At 34.6% G+C, this 25466-nt stretch overlaps 1 protein-coding gene across 1 annotated transcript in view; it reads left to right on the top strand.

Moving 5' to 3' along the window:
- The window catches only part of DCC (DCC netrin 1 receptor), a 1221566-nt gene that overhangs the window by 866333 nt on the left and 329767 nt on the right, over positions 1-25466 (top strand). The window contains exons 10-12 of the mRNA XM_025365180.1: positions 9956-10104; positions 12860-12998; positions 20083-20132. Of these exons, the coding sequence (XP_025220965.1) occupies positions 9956-10104; positions 12860-12998; positions 20083-20132 (338 nt within the window). The remainder of the gene's footprint in view (positions 1-9955; positions 10105-12859; positions 12999-20082; positions 20133-25466) is intronic.

Genomic DNA, 25466 nt, shown 5'->3' with positions numbered 1-25466 from the left:
CACCATGTTGCCAAGGCTGGTTTTGAACTCCTGACTTCAGGTGATCCACTCACCTCGGCCTCCCAAAGTGCTAGGATTACAGGTTTGAGCCACTACACCCAGCCCAGGTTTGGTTTTTAAGCATAATCTTGGTGAGAACTCAGGCCACATCCTTTTAGGCATCCATGGAATGCTGTGTTTTCCATCTCCCCTTTGCATACATCATCTCTTCATGTTCTTCTAACAATACTGACAGTTAAGAAGAGTAAATACTTCTTCCTCCAATTGTCTAATGAGCTAACCAATATTTGGAAAAACTTCAGGGTCTTGATTTCAGGTAGCAATATTAACTACCATATTATACTGAACACTTGCTTTTTCATATAATCTCATATAATCCTTATGCTAGCTCTGTGGTACAGAAATAATGAATACCTGAGAAAATGATGCTCTGAGTATTTAATACTTGGCCCAAGGATACACTAATATTAAGTAGGACAAGGGGTTTTTTGACTCAGAAATCAAAACTAAGATGTTTCAATCCTACCTGAAGCATTTTTTTAAAGCACTAGTTATCTAAGAGATAGTTTCTGACTTTTCTATGCGATTTTGTCAAAAGTCCTTGACAATTCATTTGAAAATTAGAGTTCTGTGAATACTTGTTCCTAAACTGAATTTTCTGAGACAGGCATCTTGAGAAAAACGGATGTTTTTTTTAACTTTCTTTGAATCTCATGAAAGAGACTACATTTTTCTACGATTGGCAAAACATGATTTGATTTGTTGATGGTGGTTATTAGGAAAACAACTTAATGGTAATTCCATGCTTTGGGGAAAAGGTGGTTTCCTCAATACGAGATGACCTGTGCGATCATTAATTTAGTTCATCTTGGAATTATTCTCATTGTTTTTACTTGAAAACCTCATCATCTGAAACCTTCCACAATGTATAGGCTAGTTTTTGTCTCCATTTCCCAACTTGTAAGTTCTGTTCTGGAAAGGCTCATGTCAAGGATGTTACCCATTCAACTCATTCATCTTGATGTTTCCTGTCTCACCAGATTCATCCTTCATTCATCCATCAATGCAATTCTTAATTGTTCTTCAAGAAATGTTCTTAACTAAGCCCCCCATTACCATCCCAGATTCCTATGTATCTCATCAATAGATCTATTTCTGGAATTCCTATATGTTTGGTTGTCCCAAGAATGTTTAGCCTTGATTATATATGATCTGTTGTTCATTTATAGTTGTTTTCTGTGCATTTTCTCCTTCCTAAGTTCCTTGAAAATTTATAATAAAAGTTCATAGTAAAAGAGTTCACAGTTCTAGAGAAAGCATTGTATGCTGAATGCATAGAAATTATTATTAGACTTTAAAATTATCTAAACATTTCAATCACAATGGGGAGTAATGAGACCCAGGCTACTGTGGAATTATTTTTAAGTCAATATGGTTAGGTGTATATGACATCAAACTTTCAGTAATGTGTAAATGTAACATTTAGTATGTAAACTTAAGCACATTTGGGTGAAACTTTAATTTTTTATCTTCCGTTTGGTGTGTGCGGGTAGTTTTTCTAGATGATAAAAACAGTTGCATTTGACATTACTTAGAAATCTGCACTTGAAACAATTTGAGGCTTCCACCATGTAGTCCAGAATCTACCTTGTTCACGACACTTTGCATTACTAGGCGTTGCTTACGTTTTGCGAAGTAAAATTCAAAATGCTGTACATTAAAAACATACTCTACATACTTCCCAAGGTTATTACTACTTGGTTGTGTTAGTGAAAATTCTGAGCTGTCTTCCTGAAAGACCTTGTCTGGAGGTCAATTTCTGTAATCCCTTTATTATCAAACTGTTTTCAGTTCTAGGTTGAATTACAAGAAATCTGCTTGGAAGATTATTTTCTTCACAGGGAGTCATTAAAATTTTTTCTATTAAGTTGTCAAAAATATTCGTTAATATCTAAACATACACATATATGTGCACAAAGGTAATATATAAATTATATCCATCATCTATATCACACATTATATATGTGTGTGTGTTTATCCATATCTGCATCTGTTCTATATATATTTATATACACATATATAATGGCACAGTTTAGTATATTGTGTGTTAGCAGATAGAAAATATTAAAACTAAAGGTGAAATGAACAGGTAATAACTGCTTCCTCCAACCAAATGTTGCCAGACTCCTGTGGTTTTGTAATAGAAATCTACCCTATTGTTTGTGCTTCTTCCAAGCCAAATTACTGTCGTATCTCCTAACTATGTACAGTTCAGTCAAGAAGAGGTTTCATTATGTTAATAATTACATTGCCTGCAGACTTTTTGATGTTGCATTCCCCATACAGAATAGAAACAGATTTCATAGAAATATCATTAAAGCTGTTAACTACAGAAGAAAAAAAAAATCAAACAGGCAATCAACGCTTACACTTTATTATCAATAACTGTAAGTAGTTTCAGAAATGGCTTGCATTTGAAACACGTTCATTGAGGAGATCATCAGCAATGGAAGCTGCTGCTTAAAGGAAGAGAGCTTTGTGGTCTAAATACATTTGGATCACTACAGATAATTACTTAGATCCCTTGCTATTCATTTTTAAATATAGGCTCAAGAATCATTTTTAAATTAGCAAACTAATAAAGGGATAGACTCAACCTCAGAATTCTGACCTGAATTGAGGCTATGTGAATTATAGGTCATTATTTGAATGACAACACGTGACAGTTTTTCTTCAAATCCACTTTTAGTTGTTTTTTTTTTTTTTTTTTTTTTTTTTTTAAACGGTGCTGTTAAATTGATGATTTAGGAACAGTAGAACTCATTGTACTACACAGTCATTTAAAAAAGACTTTAAATATTCAAATGTTCAACTACATATTCCCTGACACTAACATTTATCTTCATTTTGGACTTCCAGCTGAGAAACATAAGTATAATGGCTCGGAGACATCAGCCTCGTTCAGTATTATGAAGATAGTGGCATGCCTTGATCCTTCTAAAGCTTTTTCTTTGAAAACCTCGTATTCAGATTCTTTTTTGAAAGGGATTAATTAAGCTCCCAAGGTTTTTAAAGAAACATATTTGATAAATCATAATTTAGGTTTTAGTCTGATTATTGTAAATATAAAATTTCTTATAGTAAAGGGAAGACAGGAAGGCAGATGGTTAGATATCTGAATGAAAACAGAGCAAGAGAAAGAAAAGATAAAAAGTGTACTGATTCATGTACGCTATGTGACTTGTTGATAATCAGGAGCCCTAACATCCTATAACCTAAAATATTTGGTGAATTAAAGCAGATGAATTCAAATGTCTTTGAAATACCCATGATTGGGAAAATAAAATAGAAGTCTATTTCACAAATACATTTTAGCTTTGAAACAGTAGCATTTGATTAAAAGTTGAAGATTGCTCTTTAAAGTGAAATGATGTTTTCCCATTATAAAGTAATTAACAATCACCACAAATGATTTGATTATAAAGAATCACTGATTTTCAGAACCAAAAGAAACCAGAGATAGTTGAGAGGCTACCATTTGGGGGATAGAAATGGTAGAAGCTAAGACAGAATGATAGAAGCTGAGAACCCTACTCCTCAAAAAATATGCATATTACAATTTTTAATGTGCAAGATAATTTCCGGGGCTTCTTCATGGACTCTTTGATGCTAATGACAGATTTCTATCATACGTAGAGTAGGGACAAAAAACCATACATCCTGTCATTTATAATTAATCAATTGTAAATCATTAAATTGAGCAGCTCGCTCACTCGCTCTCGCGATCTCTCTCTCTCTCTCTCACACACACACACACACACACATCCTGTCTTCAATATGATTATATGTAATCAATCATGCTTTATTAAAGATTCGGCTAACTTTTATATATCGCTTATTGGGGTTAATATCCAATAAGATCTCATTATAAAGTGCTCTGTTATACTATAAATTTATATATATAGTCAGAAATTACTGTTCCCAGTGCAAATAGTGACATGTAATACATCTCATTTACTCCAACGTAAGTACTGTACTTAATTTGTTCTGAAATACAGATGTTATAATGAATTTCTACTGTAATGAAACACTGAAATTTAAAAAAGGTAGTTGGATAGGCTGACATTGATTGATGAGTTGCTTGCATAGATTATGCATCTATTCTGAAATCTTTCCATTCTTTGAAGAAATAGATAACTTGAATGGAGATGGGGAGAAATTAGACGCAGTTTGCCACAAAATTATTGTCCAACTGAGGGAATCAGTGAGGAATATTAAAGACATCTTCGAACGATGAGCAGTTAAGCCCATTAAGTTCCTTGACTGACATACTAAAATGTAATGAAATGGAAGGCTGAAGCTATTAGCGGTATTGATTTCACATCTAATTCCCATTGTTAAACATTTTTTTCTTTTTCTTTTTCTTTTTTTTTTTTTTTTTTTGAGATGGAGTCTAGCTTTGTCACCCAGGCTGGAGTGCAGTGGCACAATCTTGCTTCAATACAACCTTCATCTTTGGGGTTCAAGGGATCAGAGATCAAAGGATTCTCCTGCCTTTGCCTCCTGAGTAGCTGGGATTACAGGCACCCACCACCACGTCTGGCTAATTTTTGTATTTTTAGTAGAGATGGGGTATTATCTTGTTGGCCATGCTGGTCTCGAAATCCTAGCCTCAAATGATCCTCCTGCCTGAGCCTCCCAAAGTGCTGGGATTACAGGCATAAGCCACTGCATCCAACCTCATTGTTGAACATTTTTGAGTCTCCCTTTATTTCATTTTCTCTTGCAGCTCATGTGCGTATAATGCATCACATATGTAAAAGTATGTAAGTTATACTAAAATATACTTTATGGATATGGATCTGAATAAATGTATAAGTATATATATGTACATGCACACCTATATGTATCTACATAATTAACATAAATAATATATTTTTCATATATATATAAGGCCATATATATACACACATATATATATAAATCAAAGGGAAAATATTAGGGAAATAATGAATTTTAATTTTTGGCATTTTTGTGAAGACGAGTAAGCATTCAGTAGCTTAAGTGAAACAAAGAGCCTTGACACTAGCCAGGAATGCAGTAAATAAGAGTATCTAACAGGTAAGCACTACTTTGGTCTATTTCAGAGGGCTGATATTTTATATGAAATATATGTATATTTTGATATTCATATTTATTCAAATCATACAATTATGAAATTTTTATTTTAACAGAATATTTTGAAAATCAGATCACAAAATAAATTTTAAAACAAAAAAGTTGAAGTAGGAAACAATTTAGCACCGAAGGGCAGTCGTTTCTCAGGAAAAAATAAAGGCAATTAGAAACTTTACACCAACAAATAGAATGTTCTCATTTGGCTGGCAATTGATAAAAATGCATCCAGTTGTTGTGAATACTTAAACTAAATGATCCAGAAGAGTGCAGTTGATGCACAGGGTATTGGGATTGGCACTACCAGTGTAAACTGAGTCCAAAGTACGATACTTACTGCCTGATGTTTCCCCACTGATAATAAGCTACATAGATATAAAGGAATTATCAGATGGGGAAGGTGCCCACAGGCTTGCAGGCGCACCAAACACATAGCACATGTACCAATTTTAGTTCATACCAGATGTATGAGGAAAACACTCTTTTGTGATCCCTTTTAGTAACAGTGATGCATCAACAAAATCAAATGGGTTAGACTACGTAATGTGTCTTAGGCCTGTGATTTATGGTAATATTTGTAACTGTATATAAAATCATTCATTTGACTGATGTTTAGTGAGTGCTTTCTGTGTAGCAACATTGTGCATATCCTTGTGGAAAGGACAGTCCTGCAATTATTTGGACAACTCAATGGAATGTGTACTGACCATTCTCCTGGGGCAAAGAGCCAGGACACTGAGCAGCCCTCGCTAGGCTTAGAAGGAGAGGAGTATGACCTCATGTTTGTTCTTATGGGGATACTGCTTTGAGCTGCAGATATCCCTGTAATCTGTTTTCCCCCACAATGCCTGACAGAAGTGTCTGTATGGTTGTCATATCTGATTCCCATAAGTTTCCAAGCCTCAGTGATTCTCAGAGTCATGGTCAGGTAAGGCTGTACACGCCCTCCCACTCCAGACCGTACACAGCCCCTACCTTGCTAGGCAGCTCTCTCAGCTTGCTCTTCCAGATTCTCATAGGTTTCACTCTGGATGAACAGTTAATTTGCAGCTTCTCTTCCATGCCACACTTGGAGCCTCAGAAAACTCTGAGTGACATGGGTACACCTCACACTCCTTCCTTCTTGGCAAATTTGCCACCTACTGTGTATATGATGGATCAGATGAGGTGCATTTTCTTCTCTTTTGCCCCTTGAAACTTGGAGTCCATTTGAATTGTTTCTCATCACCCGATTGGGCTCTAGTGGGAGAGATGAGCAGAAACTTCCCACACACTGCCTCCTTTTCCATTCCCCCAGATACCCAGTCATCTCTCAGTCCTCCTGGAGTGGTTCTGTCTAGGAAACTAGGGCTGGGCTGTCATCTGCTTTGAATGTGTTACAACTCAAAGGAGAAGTGATGCCCTTGTAGTTCAGTCATTTTTAAATCCAAATCTCTGCTCCCAGATCGAGCCACGTTTGCAACAAACAACACCTTTTCCATGTGGCCACAAGAGAGAAAGAAGGAACACATTCAATGAGTACTTTACGTATCAACTGGGCCACATGTTTATGCACTATGTGCACCACATAACAACTCTGGATCTCTCACATACAGCATATATCTTAACAGGTCATTCAGTCTCAATGCTCTTGCTCCTTTCTCTGCCTTCTGTAAAGGAATAATAGGTTCAGAATCAGAAATGTCCCCTCTTGAAATATGTGCATTGTCTTTGTGAATATATCAGTAATAATACAAGCATACAAATTATTTATGTTTTTCTTTAAAATACAGTACTGTGACAATCCACTTGAACAATATTAATGGACACATTTTTGGTTTGCTTTGTTTCACTTTTTTCCCATTAAGGAAAATGTCTTATTTATTATAACACAATACTAAAGCAACACTGTACACTTTAAGACTCCTCATTATTCAACTTTGTCTCTTAAAGTCTCCTTTTTGGAACAGACAGCTTTTTCATAGAAAAAGTATTTCTTCCTGGAAGAATATTGAAGTGGGGACACTAATAAAGTATCTGCCAAAATACAATTCTCTAAGAGTTCTTTCTGTGAAAGAATACATCAAAGAGGAATGAGGAGAGCAAGACAAAATCCAGTAGAGATGGAGTTTAATGGGATGCATTACTTTGGAGTCATGAAACATATGTATTATGTGTATATATACATATAAATGTTTGTGTAAGTATATGTGTGTGCATATGTATGCATGCATGCATGTTTCTTAGCTCTATTCACTAAAAAAGACCAAGAAGCAAATGCACTCAAGTAGCAATTTATACACCTAGAATTCAAATATTTGTCTTTATACCATTCCCCACTAAAAGAACCAGAAAACCTTGAAGGAATTCTTTTTCTAGAGCCAAGGCAAGATCAAGATAAGTCTGGAACATATTATACCAAAAAGAAAAGAGGTACTCCAATAAATGATGGGGCATGTCACAGGGACAGAGAAACACTATTAAAAAGAGCTTCCCTAGTTAAATCTGGGTAAATTTGAATACCAATATAATTAAGGACAGTGATGAATTATAGATTATAAAAAGGAATCCATGTGCCCGTTGAAATAAAAGATTCACAAAAAGAGAAAAATGTGGACTTTTGCTTATAGTCTAATTCTAAGCGTCAACAAGCAAATGTAGAGAAAGTGCTGGAATAGAAAAAAAATCATTATATTTTAACCACCATGCTAGAAATTGACTCCATCAAGAACCATTAGTAGATGCTAAATCTATGGGAAATGTTGATAACAAGCATATTTATATGGTCCTAATGTTATCTCCCCACGGGTTGCTTATTAGTTGTAAGTGGTAGAGTAGAGGGCTAGGATGGGGTAAGGGACCTTCAAACTCTACTTGACCAGGTACTCAGCTCTGACATCATAAATGAGGGCAGAGAGAAAGCTTGTGCCTCTGGATGTGATGCCCTGAGAACACACATCATTTACATTTCATTTGTCTGAATGCACAACCTAAATCTAACATGAGAAAAGGACACACTCAAAATGATGAAAATTTTATTTTTAAAAGGGGGCTTGTTTCTTTAAAAGTATCAATTGCCTGAAAGTCAATGTATTTAGTACTGTTCCAACTCACAGCAGCCTGAAAAGACATGGCAACAAAACCTGACCCTAAGCTGGATCCTGAATTGTTGAGGGGAGTGCTTTAATATTTAGATATTTTTCCAAATGAATGTATGAGTAGTGATACCATAAGGGACCTGGGTTCCATGGAACAAATCTTGAAAAATGATGCAGAGATATGCTGTTAGGTTCCACACTGATGTAAGAAGTATATCATCAGATACATGCCAGTCGGTTTTTTCTATGCCACTTTTGCTATGAAAGTTCAAACTCTCAGAACTGTATTACAGGCCCACAATGTATATCTGTCCAAAGCTAGGTGGTATCCAAGGTTTGGGAAAATACACAGACAACATTATTAAGTAAGACTGTAGTTAAACTCGCAATGATGATGCCATTTATTGATTTTAGGTAACCACAATGTGGCCGTTGCATTTACCATTTACAAGCCATATACAGGTCCATATGCAGGAATACAAAATTATGATCAAATACAAAATTTGCAAAGAATCAAAATGGAAGCTTTTTCTTAACTCATTCTGCATCTGAACCTAACCCATAGTCTTTAATAAGCCCATTTGGCATGAATATCATATGCTTTACTACAGATATATAGTTACATTTGATGAACAATGTAATCAATTTGATGTGAGTATCATATGCTTTACTGCAAATATATAGTTACATTTGATTAACAGGGTGCTACTACAGACCCCATTAGAGAAAAACCGAAACAACACAAAACAAAAACCCTGCACAGATATCATGTTACTTCTCTAAAATCTAAAAGTTTCACAATCTTAAGGTACCTGGGCTGGGCATGGTGCCTCACACCTGTAATCCCAACACTTCATGATGCCAAGGCAGGAGGATCACTTGCCAGGAGTTCAAGACTGTCCTGGGCAACATAGTAAGACCTGGTCTCTACGAAAAAATAAAAATAAAAAACATGGTGGTGCATGCTTGTAGTCCTGTCTACTCAGGAAGCTGAGAGAGGAGGATGACGACTCCAGGAGTTCAAGGTTGCAGTGACATGTGATCATGCCACAGCACTCCAGCCTGGGAAACAGAGCAAGACTCTGTCTCTGAAAAAAAAAAAAAAGAAAAAAAAAGAAAAAAAAATTGTGGCCCTGTGCTATTCGTTAGCAGGCAAGTTAAATGTAATTCTAAAAGGTGGAATTGAAAATGAAATGCTAAAATTAATTTAATGAACCCAGAATCAGGCAAGATTTTAAAACTCTGACTTAAGTAAAGACAATGTGGTAAATTATCCATAGCTGCACGACCTATTTTAATTATAAGTAGAACCAAAATGTACAAGTACTCCAAATGTACTTTCTCTTTTCCTTCTGCAGTTATTAGCCATATGCAGGCAAAGACATAGTGGCAAATTTTTCAGACTAAGAATTTTGATTCAGAATCCCACTCTTTTCTGCCATTATCTTAGTCACTTATATTCCTTTACCAGTTTCTTTAAATGTAAAACAAAATAGGCAATTTTGGTTAATGTAAACTTTCTTATGAATTTTAAAACGAAGTGATTCCAAAGTTTCCAGAGTTTATATTTTTATATTCTTATTCCATATTATTCTAAAATACATACTCCTAGAATTTTATTGATCTGTAAAAATGTAGTTTTCTTTGTTTTGAGAAAGAAAACCCACTCATCCTAATCACTTTATTTATTTATTTGTATACAGTGCAAGTTCCAGGGCCAGTAGAAAACCTGCAAGCTGTATCTACCTCACCTACCTCAATTCTTATTACCTGGGAACCCCCTGCCTATGCAAATGGTCCAGTCCAAGGTTACAGATTGTTCTGCACTGAGGTGTCCACGGGAAAAGAACAGGTAGGTGAAGGAATGGACCACACTGCTTCCATCTGTTGGATGTTTCCATCCATTGGATAGCTCTAGGGCTGCAGAAATGGGAAAAGACCCACAAGCTCTTGATACAGCCCAGTGTTTAGCATGTTCGTTGAAAAGCTGATTAGTTTTAAAGCACTTGCTATTGGAAACTTTACACAATTTAATTAAATTCTGGTGATAAGAGATAAATGGGCAATAAAGTGAAGTCAATAGAAAGGATGCCAATTTTTTGTTTGAGTATGCAGTGACCTGGCCTCTGTGGGCAACCAGATTTGTATTAACTCACCTGGTCATGGAAGGCATTTGCATTTTTATTCCTTAGACTAAGGGGTGATTGCCCTCATAGTCAACGGCGTTCGCCAAATTGCTTTCTTCGTTCTAATACGTTTATATTATATCTAACTCCTTTCCATCATCAGGAAGTGACCTGTCATTTTTTATTGTTTTCAGAAGAACTTACTCTGAGAAGCCTAGTCTCCGCCTCCTCAGATTTTGCTCCTACCCAATGGTTAGCATAGACACCTGAAAAGAAGCAACTTAGTTGTTCAAGTAAACCAAAAGTAAATAGGTCTTTAGGGAGACCCATGAAACCGAAAAATTCTATTTTGTGATACATGCACACACGTATGTTAAAAATAGAATTTCTGAGTTTCATATATACGTATATATGTACCTCTATATAATATATATGTACACCTATATATGTGTACCTATATAATATATAATATATGCATAACTATATAATACATATAATACATGTATACCCATGTAATACATTATACGTGTATATACATATACAATACATATATTATGCATGTATGCATGTATATAATACATGCATTATACATGTATGCATGTATATAATACATATATTATACATGTATATCCATATTTGTATTATATGCATACATGTATACCTATATAATACATATATTATACATGTATAATACATATATAATATATAGTACATATATGTATACATATAATACATATATACATATGCATATATAATACATAAATATATATTGTATAATACATATAGAAATATATAAAATATGTATATAATACGTATATATGTACATATATAATGCATATGTGTCTATATAATGCATATATAATACATATGTGTATATATAATATGTATGTATATAATGCATATATCTATGTATATGTAATTATATATTATATATGCACTATATCTGTATACATATACATGTATTATAATACCTATATAATATGTATTATATATTATATATTATTATATATAGAGAGAATTGACCTAATAATGCTGTGAAAAGTGGTTTGTGTGTTATAAAACAGTTGGGAAACTCTGATCTGGCTCTCTACTTCATTTAAGTGATGAAGAAGCCGCGTCCATAGAGAGCAAGAAAGACTGTAGATCTTTGAGGCAAAGACTTTGCTAAGGAACATTAGTATTTTTCACAGTGCTCAGTAAAGATTCAGCACACAGCTGAATAATGACCTGTAAAATGGAACTAAAGGTAGTGTTGTGTACTTCAGCATTCACGTAATCCTAAATGAGAAGTATTTATGATACTCAATTAAAACTTCATCAAATATTATAAAATCTAGTAGGGACAAAAATATAAAATATATTTAAGTGGAAGAAACACTCAATATGTAGGAGGTGATTCTTTTTACTCTGTNATATATAATAATATATAATATATAATACATATTATATAGGTATTATAATACATGTATATGTATACATGTATGTATAGCTATTGAGGTATTTACTTTCAGATTCTCAACTTCATGTAGGAAAATATATACAGACAAGTATATATTCAATAGTTAAATCAAAAATTGGCCTCAGGATATGGGAGTTCTTATTATTTGTTGTGAAGCTTGTCAAGCATAGAATGGCCTTCCTACTCCCACATAAACTGCATGACCAGAATTTTTATTTAAAAATAAGAAATATTTTATATTCAAAAATAGCTCAAGCCCAGTCCCAAATTATATTATACAATAAGCATTACAAGAGCTCCTCCTATGTAATCATGGGTTGTATTTTTTTTTCTTGCTCTCTTCAAGCTATTTTTAGCTCTTGTTTTTTCAGCTTTCTGTTTTATCTGCCTTTCTATATATTTTAGCTCTTCAATGCATTTTGCCAATCAATTTAAATAAATTCAAAACCAGAATCATCCAAGATAGATGTGAGTGTGGAGATCTGATTCCTCAGTGACCTTCACCTCCAGTAGCTCACTCACTGCAGCCATGAGATGCTCAAATAATTTCAACCAATCTAACAGCATTTTGGGAGATAAAAATTGTGGCAAAGTGTCTGACAGTTTCAAGTGCTGTTGGAATATTTCAGCAATAGAAGTACAAAGTCTGTTATTTCTTGGTGAATTATTCCATTTCGGGTACAGGAGAAAATCTCTGTTCCCATGGCGTTATAAACTGCCCTCTGCCTGGGAGTGTTTAGGTGTGGGTAGAATAACCCAAACCGTTCAGTATATTGAGTAGTGTTAAACAAATTGGAACTTAATGACTGTAAAAATAGCATGTGCTGTTTTAACAAGGAGTCTACAAAGTAGTTGGTTTTTAGTGGGGGAGTCTGTGTCACAAGGTAGGTTTTATAGCTCATTAGAAGTCTGGAGTGTAGTTTGTAAGAGTCTAATGTCCAATTCACTGATTGCACAGAATGAGTGCCATTTCTACTTTAATGTGCTTCCTTGATAACAGTTTTGGTGTTTTATGTCTCCAGAATATAGAGGTTGATGGACTATCTTACAAACTGGAAGGCCTGAAAAAATTCACCGAATATAGTCTTCGATTCTTAGCTTATAATCGCTACGGTCCAGGAGTATCTACTGATGATATAACAGTGGTTACACTTTCTGACGGTAAGTTAAAAACAGTGAAACTCCTTTTACATATTTGCTAAAATAATGACGTAATATTGCATATATATCATAGATTCCATTTTCAAGGCTTTCTGACTAAAATTTTATGGACTATTACAGTTAAATATAAACCTTCTCTCAGGATATATACTCCCAGCTGGGTGTGGTAGCTCACACAGAGACTGAGGCAGGGGAAAGAGTTGAGCCTAGGAGTTTGAGACCCACCTGAGCAACATAGTGAGACCCTATCTCTGTAAATGTTTTTTTGTGGTTGTTATTTTTTTAATGAACTGGATATGGTGGTATGCACCTGTGATCCCAGCTACTTGGGAGGCTCAGGCTGGAGGATCACTTAAGCCTGGGAGTTCAAGACTGCAGTAAGCCGTGATCATTCTACTGCACTCCAGCCTGGGCAACAGAGTGAGACCCTTTCTCCAAATTAAATAAATATACATGTATATACATATAGATATACATATACTCTTGAGTCACTATATACTAATAGGTAATCCTCAAAATGTGACTATTGACTAAGACCTAAAATTATTTTTGTGTATTTTTAAATTTCTTTACATGTTCTAATACAAACACATTTGTGCATGTGTGGATAACTTTGATTGGCATGTTGTATGTATTCCATCTAAAAGTGTGCAGGTGATTAAAGGTGTAAATGATAGACAATCCCCCTATATTTACCTCTTAATTAGAAAATATATCTTAAGGACTTAGACCAAATAAACTGATATTAAAATTTAAAGTATTAAAATTGATAATGAAAAATGTGTGTGTTGCCTGCTAAATGGAAGAATAGACACACACATTTGAGACAAGAAGTGCGGTGATACAATTGTGCCTCACTACCACCTTTATTCCTGGGCTCAGGGGCTTTTCTTTTCTTTTCCTTTTTTTGGAAATGAAGTCTCACTCTGTCACCCAGATTGGAATGCAGTGGTGCAATCTCAGCTCACTGCAACCTCTACCTCTCGGGTTTAAGTGATTCCCCTGCCTCCAGTCTCCTGAGTACCTGGAATTACAGGTGCCTGTCACCACCCCCGGCTAGTTTTTGTATTTTTAGTAGAGATAGAGTTTCACCATGCTGAGCAGGCTGGTCTTGAACTCCTAACCTCAAGTGATCCACGCACCTTGGCCTCACAAAGTTCTGGGATTACAAGCGTGAGCCACTGCACCCAACCTCAAGGGATTTTCCTGCTGAAGCCTCCCGAGTAGCTGGAACTACAGGCATAGGTCACAGTGCCCAGCTAATATTTTTATTTTTTGTAGAGGCAGAGTCTCATTTTGTTGCCCAGGCTAGACCTGTTTTTTAATGTCATAAAACAGAGGAATAAATATTAATAAAGAGAATAAAGTTGACAAAGTAATGGCTGGGGGAAACTAGAAACCTAACTGCTAGATGATCATGAAAGGTTGGGAAATTTGATAAAAAGTAAAAATAAAAATACATCAAAGTATATGATGTGGGGCCATGAAAACTCAGGCAGATGCAGAAATGTAGAGACAGGCCCTCATGAATATTAAAAAAGACCACAAGCTAGCTCTTTTCAGCAACAGTTTCCATTTGGTGCATTTAATTCTATAAATTATTTATCTTTTTAATTAAAAAATGGCTTTAGCTTGTGATTTCTTGACAGATCTATCATTGTTTAATCTGGGAAAGTACCTCGGTGTATATTTCACACAATATCAGTGAAATGAGGAAGGGCATGCATATTATTAAGGACAGTACAAAGAGAACACAGGAATAATGCTCATTTGCAAGTTCAACTTTAAAATGTATTTTATATGTAATACCACTTTGGTATCATTTTTAATGTAATGCTTATGCCCATCCATCCAATTCTGTTATTGAAGACAGAACAGAATATTTATGGTAGAATAAATTACTTCACAACTTATAATTATAAAAATAAAAGAAAAACAAATGAAAGTGAATATTTTACATAATTTATGTAGATTTCATTCACACTCTGAACTGTAATACTGTGGCCTTATTCTCCAGTTTGGTTTTAAATGTCATAAGTGAGAAAGATAGATTATTATTCATTGGTCCAAGAATTATCTTCTGGAAGTGTTACAATGTTTAGGACTTAGAAAATGTCTGTCACTATAAAAAAAGAATTTCATGACCCTAACCCCAATAAACATGACTGTGCAAAGGACACCAAATTCCCTCTCTCAAATGCACTGCAAGGAGATAGCAAGGACTTATAAGCCTCTTAAAGTGGACACCCTGACCTCATCTGCATTCATTTTTACAATCAACTCATCTCTTTTAATGTCCAACACAAATCTGTGGCTCTCGGCTTTCATTTCCTTATTATCCAGTTCCTTTCTGTCTACTTCAATCTCATGTCTTCTCCTCTGTACTGAAGCTGTTCACGCTGAGGTCATATATCACATTGAGTTGTATTTAACCACATTTAATAGTCACCGGCTTCCCAGTCTTCAGCCATGGAGGGCTGTTCTTCTTTAACTTTGTGTATATTGTAACAGGTGGATGTTGTGAAAATTAAATGGGCTGATCTGTGCAAACACCTAACAAAGTGTATGACATTTAAGTGTTTAATAAATACTATCTGTACCAATGTGCACATCACTTTTTCTCATTATATTTATATTACATGCTCCTAAATATGAGGGAGGCTGTTATATTTATCTCTGTGTTCCTCCTAACAGAGTAAATATTTATTGAATTAATTAGACAGCTCAGTCAAAACTGTGCAAATTTTTATATGCAAAGGCTTATCTTTAGGATTTCCCATTTGTGGAACTAATTTAATATATTTAATATATGACTGTGTCTAAATGCATCTGTATTATGGAGAACATAATAATTCTTTTCATGTCAGGAGTCTTACCATAAAAAATACATTGAGGCATAGAAAAATTAAAAAAAAGCAAAAGTTAAACGTAAATAAATTTCTTCCGAATTCATTATTTTATGTTTTTTCCCCTGTTCTACTGGGAGGCTTGTAAAGATCTTTATCCAGATGAGCTGTCATCTCCAATTTAGCTCTGCTTTGTTTTCTGAGTAGAACATTATTTTTCACTCAAATTCCTCCACCTAGAAAACCATTGGTTTACAATGAGCCATTTTTTTCACACCATTGAGATTATTGAGCATATGGGCATCTAACTGATTTTGCCAATTTGTTCCAAAATATGGTCTCTTGGACTAGTTGGCATAGTTAAGTCACTAAGAGCTTTTATGAATGAATGAACCATTGTAAGTTTCCATGCCAGCTTGTCCTGTGTCCAAACACAGACGGACCTGATTTCATAGCCAACATAAGAATGTGCTTATTATTTTTATGAATGTTATCATTAATATTTCTTGAATACTTACTAAGGCAAGACCCCCATCTAAGTACTTTGCCTTTACCTCTCATCCTCACAATACTACTATAATTTTCCTTACTTTACAGATAACAAAACTAAGTCAGAAAGAGTTCACAAAAGGTGGTAAGCAGCGGAGCCAGACCACATAAGCTAGTAAATTCAGAAACAAGATTCAGTGTGCAAACACGTTTCTTTTATTCTGTGATAAGTGCCTTTAAAGGAAAATGCTTATAATTAAATATGAATTACTGCCAGGCAGGGTGGCTCACTCCTGTAATCCCAGAACTTTGGGAAGCCGAAGCGGGTAGATCAATTCAGGTCAGAAGTTCGAGAGCAGTCTGGCCAACGTGGTGAAATTCGGTCTCCAGTAAAAATTAAAAAGTTAGCCAGGCATGGTGATGCAGACCTGTCATCCCAGCTACTTGGGAGGCTGAGGCAGGAGAATCACTTGAACCCGGGAGGCGGAGGTTGCAGTGAGCCAAATCACACCACTGCACTCCAGCCTGGGCAACAGAGAGAGACTCTGTCTCAAATAAATAAATACGAATGATTTTGGTCTATAAATTGTGTGTACATGGCAGCATACATTTGTTGAGGGGAGGAATTGAAGTGCCTATGCCTTTGGAGACTAATTTGTAATTATGGGAACTTGATCTGTCCTACAAAATACCTCATCTCCATGGGTTTCCAGCCAGCATCCTTCTCCATATTGAGGAAAGTTTCCAGCCCCACCTCTGATTGGCTTGAATGGACCTATTTATTATAAATAATGAATTATTTGACATTTTGAAGGGAAAAGTGTTCTTTCACTTCTGCCTCATGAAGCAAGAAGCATCTTGTAAAGACAAATATAGAAAAGAACAGATCGATATGGATTCTCTTCACTTTCACCTAGCCCTAGCATCTATTGTATCTATTTATCTCCAAATAATATGGAAATGGATAGTGAGAAGGAGGGAGGAGGAACTGATAACTAAAAATACTGTAGAAAAAAAATCTCTACTCTCCTCCCTGACATGACAAGAATAGTCAGTGTGCTATCAGTGGAAAGTTAGAAAAGAAATGTGCGTTGTAAAAAATATAGAAAAACTACCTCAATACTATTACATAAGAACTTTTAAAAGAATTTTGTTATATTGCTGTTCAATTCTTTTTTTTTTTTTTTTTTTTATTTTTGAGATAGAGTCTCACTCTGTTGCCCAGGCTAGAGTGCAGTGGCACAATCTCGGCTCACTGAAGCCTCTGCCTCCCAGGTTCAAGCGATTCTCCTGCCTCAGCCTCTGGAGTAGCTGGGACTACATGTGTGCACCAACACGCCCGGCTAATTTTTGTATTTTTAATAGAGATAGGGTTTCACCATATTGGCCAGGCTGGTCTCAAACTCCTGACCTCAAGTGATCCACCTGCCTTGGGCTCCCAAAGTGGGGATTACAGGTATGAGCCACCATGCCCAGCCTGCCTTTCAATTCTTAATACAGAAAACAGCTCTGATGCTTATAAAATTGTGGTAGCTACAAAAAGAAGGACACATATATATCTATCCTCTTGAAGTTTTCTTGGCGTTCTAGAAATGAGGAGTTAAATGCTACTTGTAAACTCAAATGAAAGTGACATTTAAGGGTTGCATATCAGCTAGAATCGTACCTACAACAAAACACATGATAAATGTTACCTTCTCTTTCTTCCAAAATTCAATTATCTATCAAAAATTCAGTTAGTAATTGATATTATGCTTGGATACTATATAATTGATCAAAAAATGAGTGTAATATTATTAGAAACATGTAGCATGACATGTCAGTATTACAATATTAAATATAAACTAGAAATATACATTTATGTTTAAGGAGTGACTCAATATCACTTAATATTAAGGCATTATTTCCAAACTTTGCTTTTAAAGGATAACGTTTTTGGAAGTTTGTGAAATTATATCATATAGAGCATATTATTATTCAAATGATACTTCAATTTAAACAACTAAATTGTAATTTTTATGTCAATAATTATAATGTTTAGAATAGAATGAATAATAAAGAAATAATACAAATACAATTTATACTTTAACTTAAAAAATAAATTTACAAAACAAAACAAAACTTAGGACCAAATCCTGAATATGGAACCATTTTTATTGTAATTCATAAACTTTCTATTAATATATTTATTCAGCAACTATTTACTGAGTGTGCACCATGTGCCTTAAACTTCTTGATACTGGTGATATAACATCAAAATGAATAAATATCTTTTTCCTTGTTGGGGTTATATTCTGTATTTAATTTTAAAATCAGAATACAAACCTCAAAAAATTAAATAATAACATTTTATAAATTGTGGAATATTTTTGAAAGAATACTTGCTGAGTTAATTCATGAAAAACAAGCAAATGAGCATTTTATCAGAAACTACATTGGCTGCAAACTTCATCAGGCACTAAGATCAGAAGTTCAAAATCAAAATAAAAAAAAAAAGATTGCATTTCCCATTATTCCCAGAAAGGTCTAGGAACTATGTAAGTAAGTACTCATTTGTTCGTTCAATTATTAATTCAGTAAATATTAATTGAATGTCAGTTTTGAGGATAAAAGATTAATCAGTGACACATCATGTCTTCATGATAATTACTATTTAGAAGATAAATTCAGAGCAGGGCATAAATAAATTCATGGTCAAATGTAAGTACCCTATAGAAAAACATTGATTTTTTTCAAATTCTAGTAAAAGAAGGGGAAAGATATCAAAAATAGCCCTTAGATTCTTGAAAATGCCTGAGAACTTTTCTTTTCTATTAAATTCATCCATTTGTGAGAAACAAGGATAGGGACTACTCATTTAATAGATTAATATGTGTTAACAATTTATTGAATGCTAATTCTATTCCTGTTACGGTGCAAAAAGCTTTGTTTCATTTCTTATTCATCCCAGACATCTAGCATAGTTCCTGACAGATAAGAGCCTTCAATAAGTGGTTGGTTTTTAAAACTACTCACATGATAGAATATTCATTTTTTTTTTGGTAGAGTAGATATTTAAGTATTCAAAGAGAGCTGTATATGTTCTTCCTTCTATAAAGGAGTAGTTAAACAAAAATGCAGGCAAGAAAACTAAAATACCTAGAAAGTCTACAAAGAAAAATATACTGCTCCTTTGCTAATAGAATTGACTCATCAAGTGCTATTTGCAACCTGCTTGCATTTATCACATACAGGTTTAATTTTACTCAGCTAAAAGAACTGAGAAGTATTTCTTCTTTTCACTTTTTAAGAGTTAATAAAGACTGTATTACAGGGATTAAAAAACCTGGGTGACCATTAGAATGACATATTTTATCATAAAATTATGCAGATTCTGAAATGCACAATATCTTAAGCCTTTAAAACTACTCTAAGAAATCTGTTTGTTTTTATTGGTTTCTCTGGGAAAGTTATCACAAGAGGGCTGTAATTAAATGATGGTATTTGGTATCACTGCCTGCGTTCTCTTGTGTAACAGTTTTGGGGGCTCCCTAGGTAAGTAAGTTAACTGGCTTGCCAAGTGAGAAAAAAAATAGACAAATACAGTTATTTTTCATCTCTCCAAAAATTTTTGAAGTACCACCTGGGTAAACCTCCCTAATTATCATTATAAACTATATTAAAAGACACACTCTCTTTTTACAAGACAGTTGGTATTTTTCTTTCAAAATTTTGGCAGTAATTGTGACAATTTGTTTGATTCCTTTTAGTGCCAAGTGCCCCGCCTCAGAACGTCTCCCTGGAAGTGGTCAATTCAAGAGTAAGTTGGCTAAATGTTCACTATTCCATTGCCTATCATGATTGCCTATCATGTATAACCTTCGTGCACCCAACTGCCGTCTTGAGTACAGGGTGGTGGCTTCCATGTGAAGACATGTTCTGGAATAACACAGCAAGTGACATTGATCCCACATCCTCTTCCATCAGACTTAAGTAAATTAAATGAAATATTTGTCTACTTCTAAACAAATATTTTGATTTACAAATATTAAACAAACATTGATCTTGTAAATGTTTTAGTGGTCAAAGGCTATTCCATAAGGAAACAAAGACATCTGCTTTGTCTTTATTCACCAGTCTATCATATAGCTATGATAATGTGCCAGATGAGGAAATTGAAAGAATTGGGAGAAAGAAAGACTGTTTCCTAACACATTACTTAGAATTGAATATTTCATCATCATCCCCATTCTTCCTTTATAAATGTAGTCATTGAAGGCCATTCTTGAACTTCAATACAGTTATATTTATGTAGTAGCTTCCTAGTTATTAGTACTTTCCTGGCCCAAAATGTTGCTGTGACTTCCAAAAGAGCTCAACTTAAGCTAGTGTTGCTGAAGTAGCCTAATGACAGAAGTCAGTTTTCTAGAAACATGTCATTATTTCAAGCGGCTCAGGGTTGGAAATAAGCCAAGGCCACCTAGTAGACTATAACAAATGAAGATTTGCCTGACTTGGCTGTGTCACCTCCTGGCCACGTGCACCCTGGGAAAGAATTTTACTATGTCTGGACCTCCAGTTAGTTACTTCTCATGCGAATAAATTGGCCTAAGTGGTTTCTAGGCTCTGGGAGAAAGCAGAGAAATGATATGGGTCTTAGAAAAAGTCATACTCTGGGTTTTAATTCTAGCTTTGTCTTTTCATACCTATTTGGTCTTAGCAAAGTTTTCAACGTTAGCAAACCTGTTTCTATGTTTAAGTATTGTAAGCGTTACTATCTTCCTTATTGACTTATGAGAAAGTAGTAATATGACGTATGCGAGGAATCTAACTTGATAGTGATTCCTTCATTCCATGTGCAAATACCTTGTAATATTTTGTTTAAAAAAATCTATGATGAAGCTGTATCTTGTGATGTTAGTTGGATTTGTCTCAGTCAAATGAATTTATCGTTCAAAGCAAGTGAATGTGTTATTCTCTTATAATTTTAGGCAATATATTGGGTAAGAACTATTAAAGTAAATATAAAATTAGAAAGAAGAAAATAAACTTAGTGGAAAAAATGAGCTAAAGAAAAATAATTGAAAATTAACATAACCCTAAAAATGACATTTTTTATGTACAACAACACTGCTTTATAGATGTGCCACTTAAGAGATTGCCAAGTCAAAGTCAAGTAGATTTTTACAATTATTGTATGTTGTTAATTAATGAAATTTGGAAAACATATTGTAGTGTCTCTTGTTTAATAATTCATCATTATTAGAATCCTCACTCACTTTATATTTTTCCTCCAGGACAGAATACAGAAATTGATATACAAGCTATTTTGTGTTTGTGTGTTCATACCCTTTAAGAGTGTACTCCAGCAAAAGATGAATGTTTTCATCTGAAATATGTGTAAGGCATTACTGAATGACCCTGGATGCTAACTGTATTTGAATATGGATTTACTTTACTGAAGAGGGAATTCCTGGATTGAAAAATTGACTCTCTCTATATGTATATATACACATATACACATATATACATATACATATATACATATGTACATATACACACACAAATATCACAGTTTGTACACTTCTCTAATTTGCTTGCTTGCAGCAAGCAAATACAAACACTTCTGCTTCTATCCTCTTGTAGTTGATCTCTGGAACATTGCAGTGCTAGAAAATTTAAATTGTTCATTAGCTTTTCAGAATGAAAATAGTATGCCCAGGCACTGGAAAGTCACACTGCCTCTTTCCTTTTCCTCTCTCTGATCTTATTTCATAGCTTCTAAGAAATTTTGAATTATAAATTTTTTTTCTTGGGCTGTTTTCAAGAGAAAAGAAACTGGATGATCAAAACACCGCTTTTTGCATTCTCAGTGTGTTGATTCAGACAAAGGAAACTGTAATATGCTATTTTGTCTTTTCTTTGAAATAGATGAAAAGTTTTAAAATATATTAATATTTACCCCTGACTGTTACCATTTCAAGGAGCAAACTGTATTTGAAAAGAAACGCTATAGTTGAATAAATGTGTTCTTTTTAAACACTAACAGAATTCCAAGGTATTTTTATTTATTTTTATTTTTTAGAGACAAGGTCTTGCTTTGTTGTCCAGGTTGGAGTGCAGTGACACAACCATGCCTTACAGCAATCTTGAACTCCTAGGCTCAGGTGGTCCTCTTGACTCAGCCTCTTGCATAGCTGGTACTACAGGCATGTAACCACCATGACTGGCTAATTTATTTTAGTGTGTTTTGAAAGACACGGTCTCATTATGTTCCCTAGGCTGGTATCAAAGTTCTGACCTCAAGCTATCCTCCCACCTTGGCCTCACAAAGTGCTGAGGTTACAGGCATGAGCGACTATGCTCGGTTCATGAATTTTTTACATAATTTATTTTACTTGGGATTTTAAGATGGAACAGAATCACACTTTAGAAACTTATTTTATATAATACTTGTAAATATAGAGCACAAATGATTTTTTATTGATAGTAAATGAAATAATTTGGTTCAACTAACATTTTTGCAGAAAGATGATTAGGATCTCTGCACATAAAACTGAGGGGTCATGATAAGACATATGATCACAATCTAGGTACTTGTTAAGGTTTTGGTCACCTATAAGCCAATTGGATCCAGAAATCATGTTCCAAAATAATTAAGCAGAGAAGTCTTTACACTTTGAACATCTAGATAATGGAACCAAGAACAAAATCAAATTCTCTTACTGTATCATTCTTGAAAACCCAGTATGGTAGAATAGTTTTACAAAGCTATAATAGCAGAACCGATTAGATTCCTCTTCTACAAGCTAACTATGAACACTACTTTTTTTGTTGTAGTAATGGCTTGACTTATACATATTACATTTCAGGTAAAACTGGGTCATAATGAAATGGTTATTTCTCATACTAAAATTTTGTTACAAGAAATATCTTTTCCAGAAAAAAATCATGGTTTATGAAATGGACTTTAAAATGTTACATTTTATTAGGGAAACTTTTTATAAGAATAATTTCCTTAAGAATTTAATTTGAAATTCAATTATTATTCAATTATTGATTCGCTTATTAGATATTTCCAATACATACTACAACTTAATCAGTTGGCTAGAACATAAAGGATACATTTACAGAACACAGAGAGCTAATGTTGGAGCACAAATATTAATACTTCCCTATGTTTCAATCTAAAAGTTCTCATGAGGAAGAATGCTTAGAGGATGACAGAATTCAAGTTGCTTGGGTCCTTTTACTAACTCTTTGAACCTGTGAAAAGTCACATGCCTCAGTTTTATTTATTCAACATTTACTCTGTACCTCTTACAATATCATACATAATAAGGAATGTGATCCAGAATTTGCCTTCATGCAGCTCCCTGCTGGGTAGGAAAACATGTGAATGTTCACTTTTCCTCTAGCCACTTTAATCTGTGGAACCTTTCAAAGTTGACATTATTTTCTCATTGATAAAATGAGAGGGCTGGATAGAGAATCTCTAAAATCTCTTGTGGCTTCAAACATCTATGCCTGTGTTTCTAACCATTATACCTTTTCTCAACCATTTTACCGTTAAAGAACTAGCGAAAACACAAATCAATTTCAGTATACCAGTCAACTCACAAGTTCAGATATTTATTGACTGAGCTCTACAGAGTGATTGCAAGGAATGAAATATTAACTCCCCATTCCCCCCAAAATCCCAGTATATTATGAGGCATAGATCATTGTTCAGATTTAGATTTTTAAATGCAAATTGATGGATTCCTCTCATTATATCACCTCACACCGCTCTGCTGTTGAAATCCTTATTCTTGAACACCTGATGCATCTATATGAATGTCTTTTTGTTGCATTCCTAAAAGCTGGTACTCAGTCACTCACAATGTGATAGTGTACATGATGCCTTCAAAGCAACCGTAGAAAGAGTTTCTGGTGTCTTCCTACATCTTAAAGTGTTTCACTCTCCCTTGTTTCAGCACAACTTGGCATACTTGAATAACTCAAGTATGAGTTCAGCAATCATATGATTTCCTTTATGCAGAAACTATACAGAAGGAGAATTTAAACAACAAGTTCCTATTCTGCAAAGCAAATGGATCCTTTTAAACAGATATTTTAACATTCTTTGTGTGTGTGTGGGTATAACAAGACAGAGGAAATCTAAGTGTATTATGGGATAACTGCAGAAGGGCATGCTATTGAGGATGTGGTGCAACTTGGATTTTGATTGAAATCTCTATACCCTGTCATTGGGCTAGTGATGCTTCTCTTATTAGCCAAGTCCATAGCCAGATGGATGACTGAGTGAGTCATTTGCATATGACTCCTAGTGGGAAGTGAGGAGATGGGGAAAAGTTGGAGGCTTGGAAAAAATGTGAGTTATATTAAATTGCAGATCCTCTGTGTTTGGGGTATGTGTGTGTGTATTCAGCTTTGTTTTTGTTTGTTTGTTTGTTTTTGTTTTTGTTTTGTTTTGTTTTGTTTCCTGAAATTGGAGTTATTTTCTCTTGGTTATTCAGAGGAGTTTCTGTTCACACTCCTCCCTGCTGCATGGCAATCTCTCTGAAAACATACTTTTCACAAAGGGGTCTGGACCCACTGTTATGCTTTCACCATTCTTCTAGTCAATGTTCATTTCTTTCTTGTATGTTGTATGGAGTCATAGGCCTCAGGCAGCCCACGGAAAAACATACTTCTTCATGTCTCCGTAAGTCCTTTATAAAATACATTTTGGCTGCTGAGTTCCTGGACCCAGAGCTCTGAGCCCTCTCCTCACAAATGTAGTAGGTTTAAAAAATGGATTTAATGAAGAGAAAGAGGACATATAGGAAACTGCAGATGATTGTATTTATTTAAAGATAAACTAGAACCAGCATTTGCTTATTAATGAACAATTTAAATACAACAATGTTGACTCTCACAAGCTTAACACTGACACTTGTCCTCAATCATAGCACAGAGCATTTCTGCCTGAGCATAGTATTTGCACCTAGTTATCCATCCATTTAATTCAAGTAAGTGTAGATCTCTTATATTTATTTTGGTCATTGATTCCTTCATCAATCCATTACATGGTGATTTTTCAGCATAGATAATGTCCAGCAGCCTGTTATTGAAAGTTTTAGGAAGGGTGGGGGGTAGGAGCATAATTGTA

This window comes from Theropithecus gelada, chromosome 18, assembly GCF_003255815.1.
Source record: "Theropithecus gelada isolate Dixy chromosome 18, Tgel_1.0, whole genome shotgun sequence".
Taxonomy (NCBI): domain Eukaryota; kingdom Metazoa; phylum Chordata; class Mammalia; order Primates; family Cercopithecidae; genus Theropithecus; species Theropithecus gelada.
Note: the sequence above shows the minus strand (reverse complement) of the source record. Positions and strands in the feature narration are given on the sequence as shown.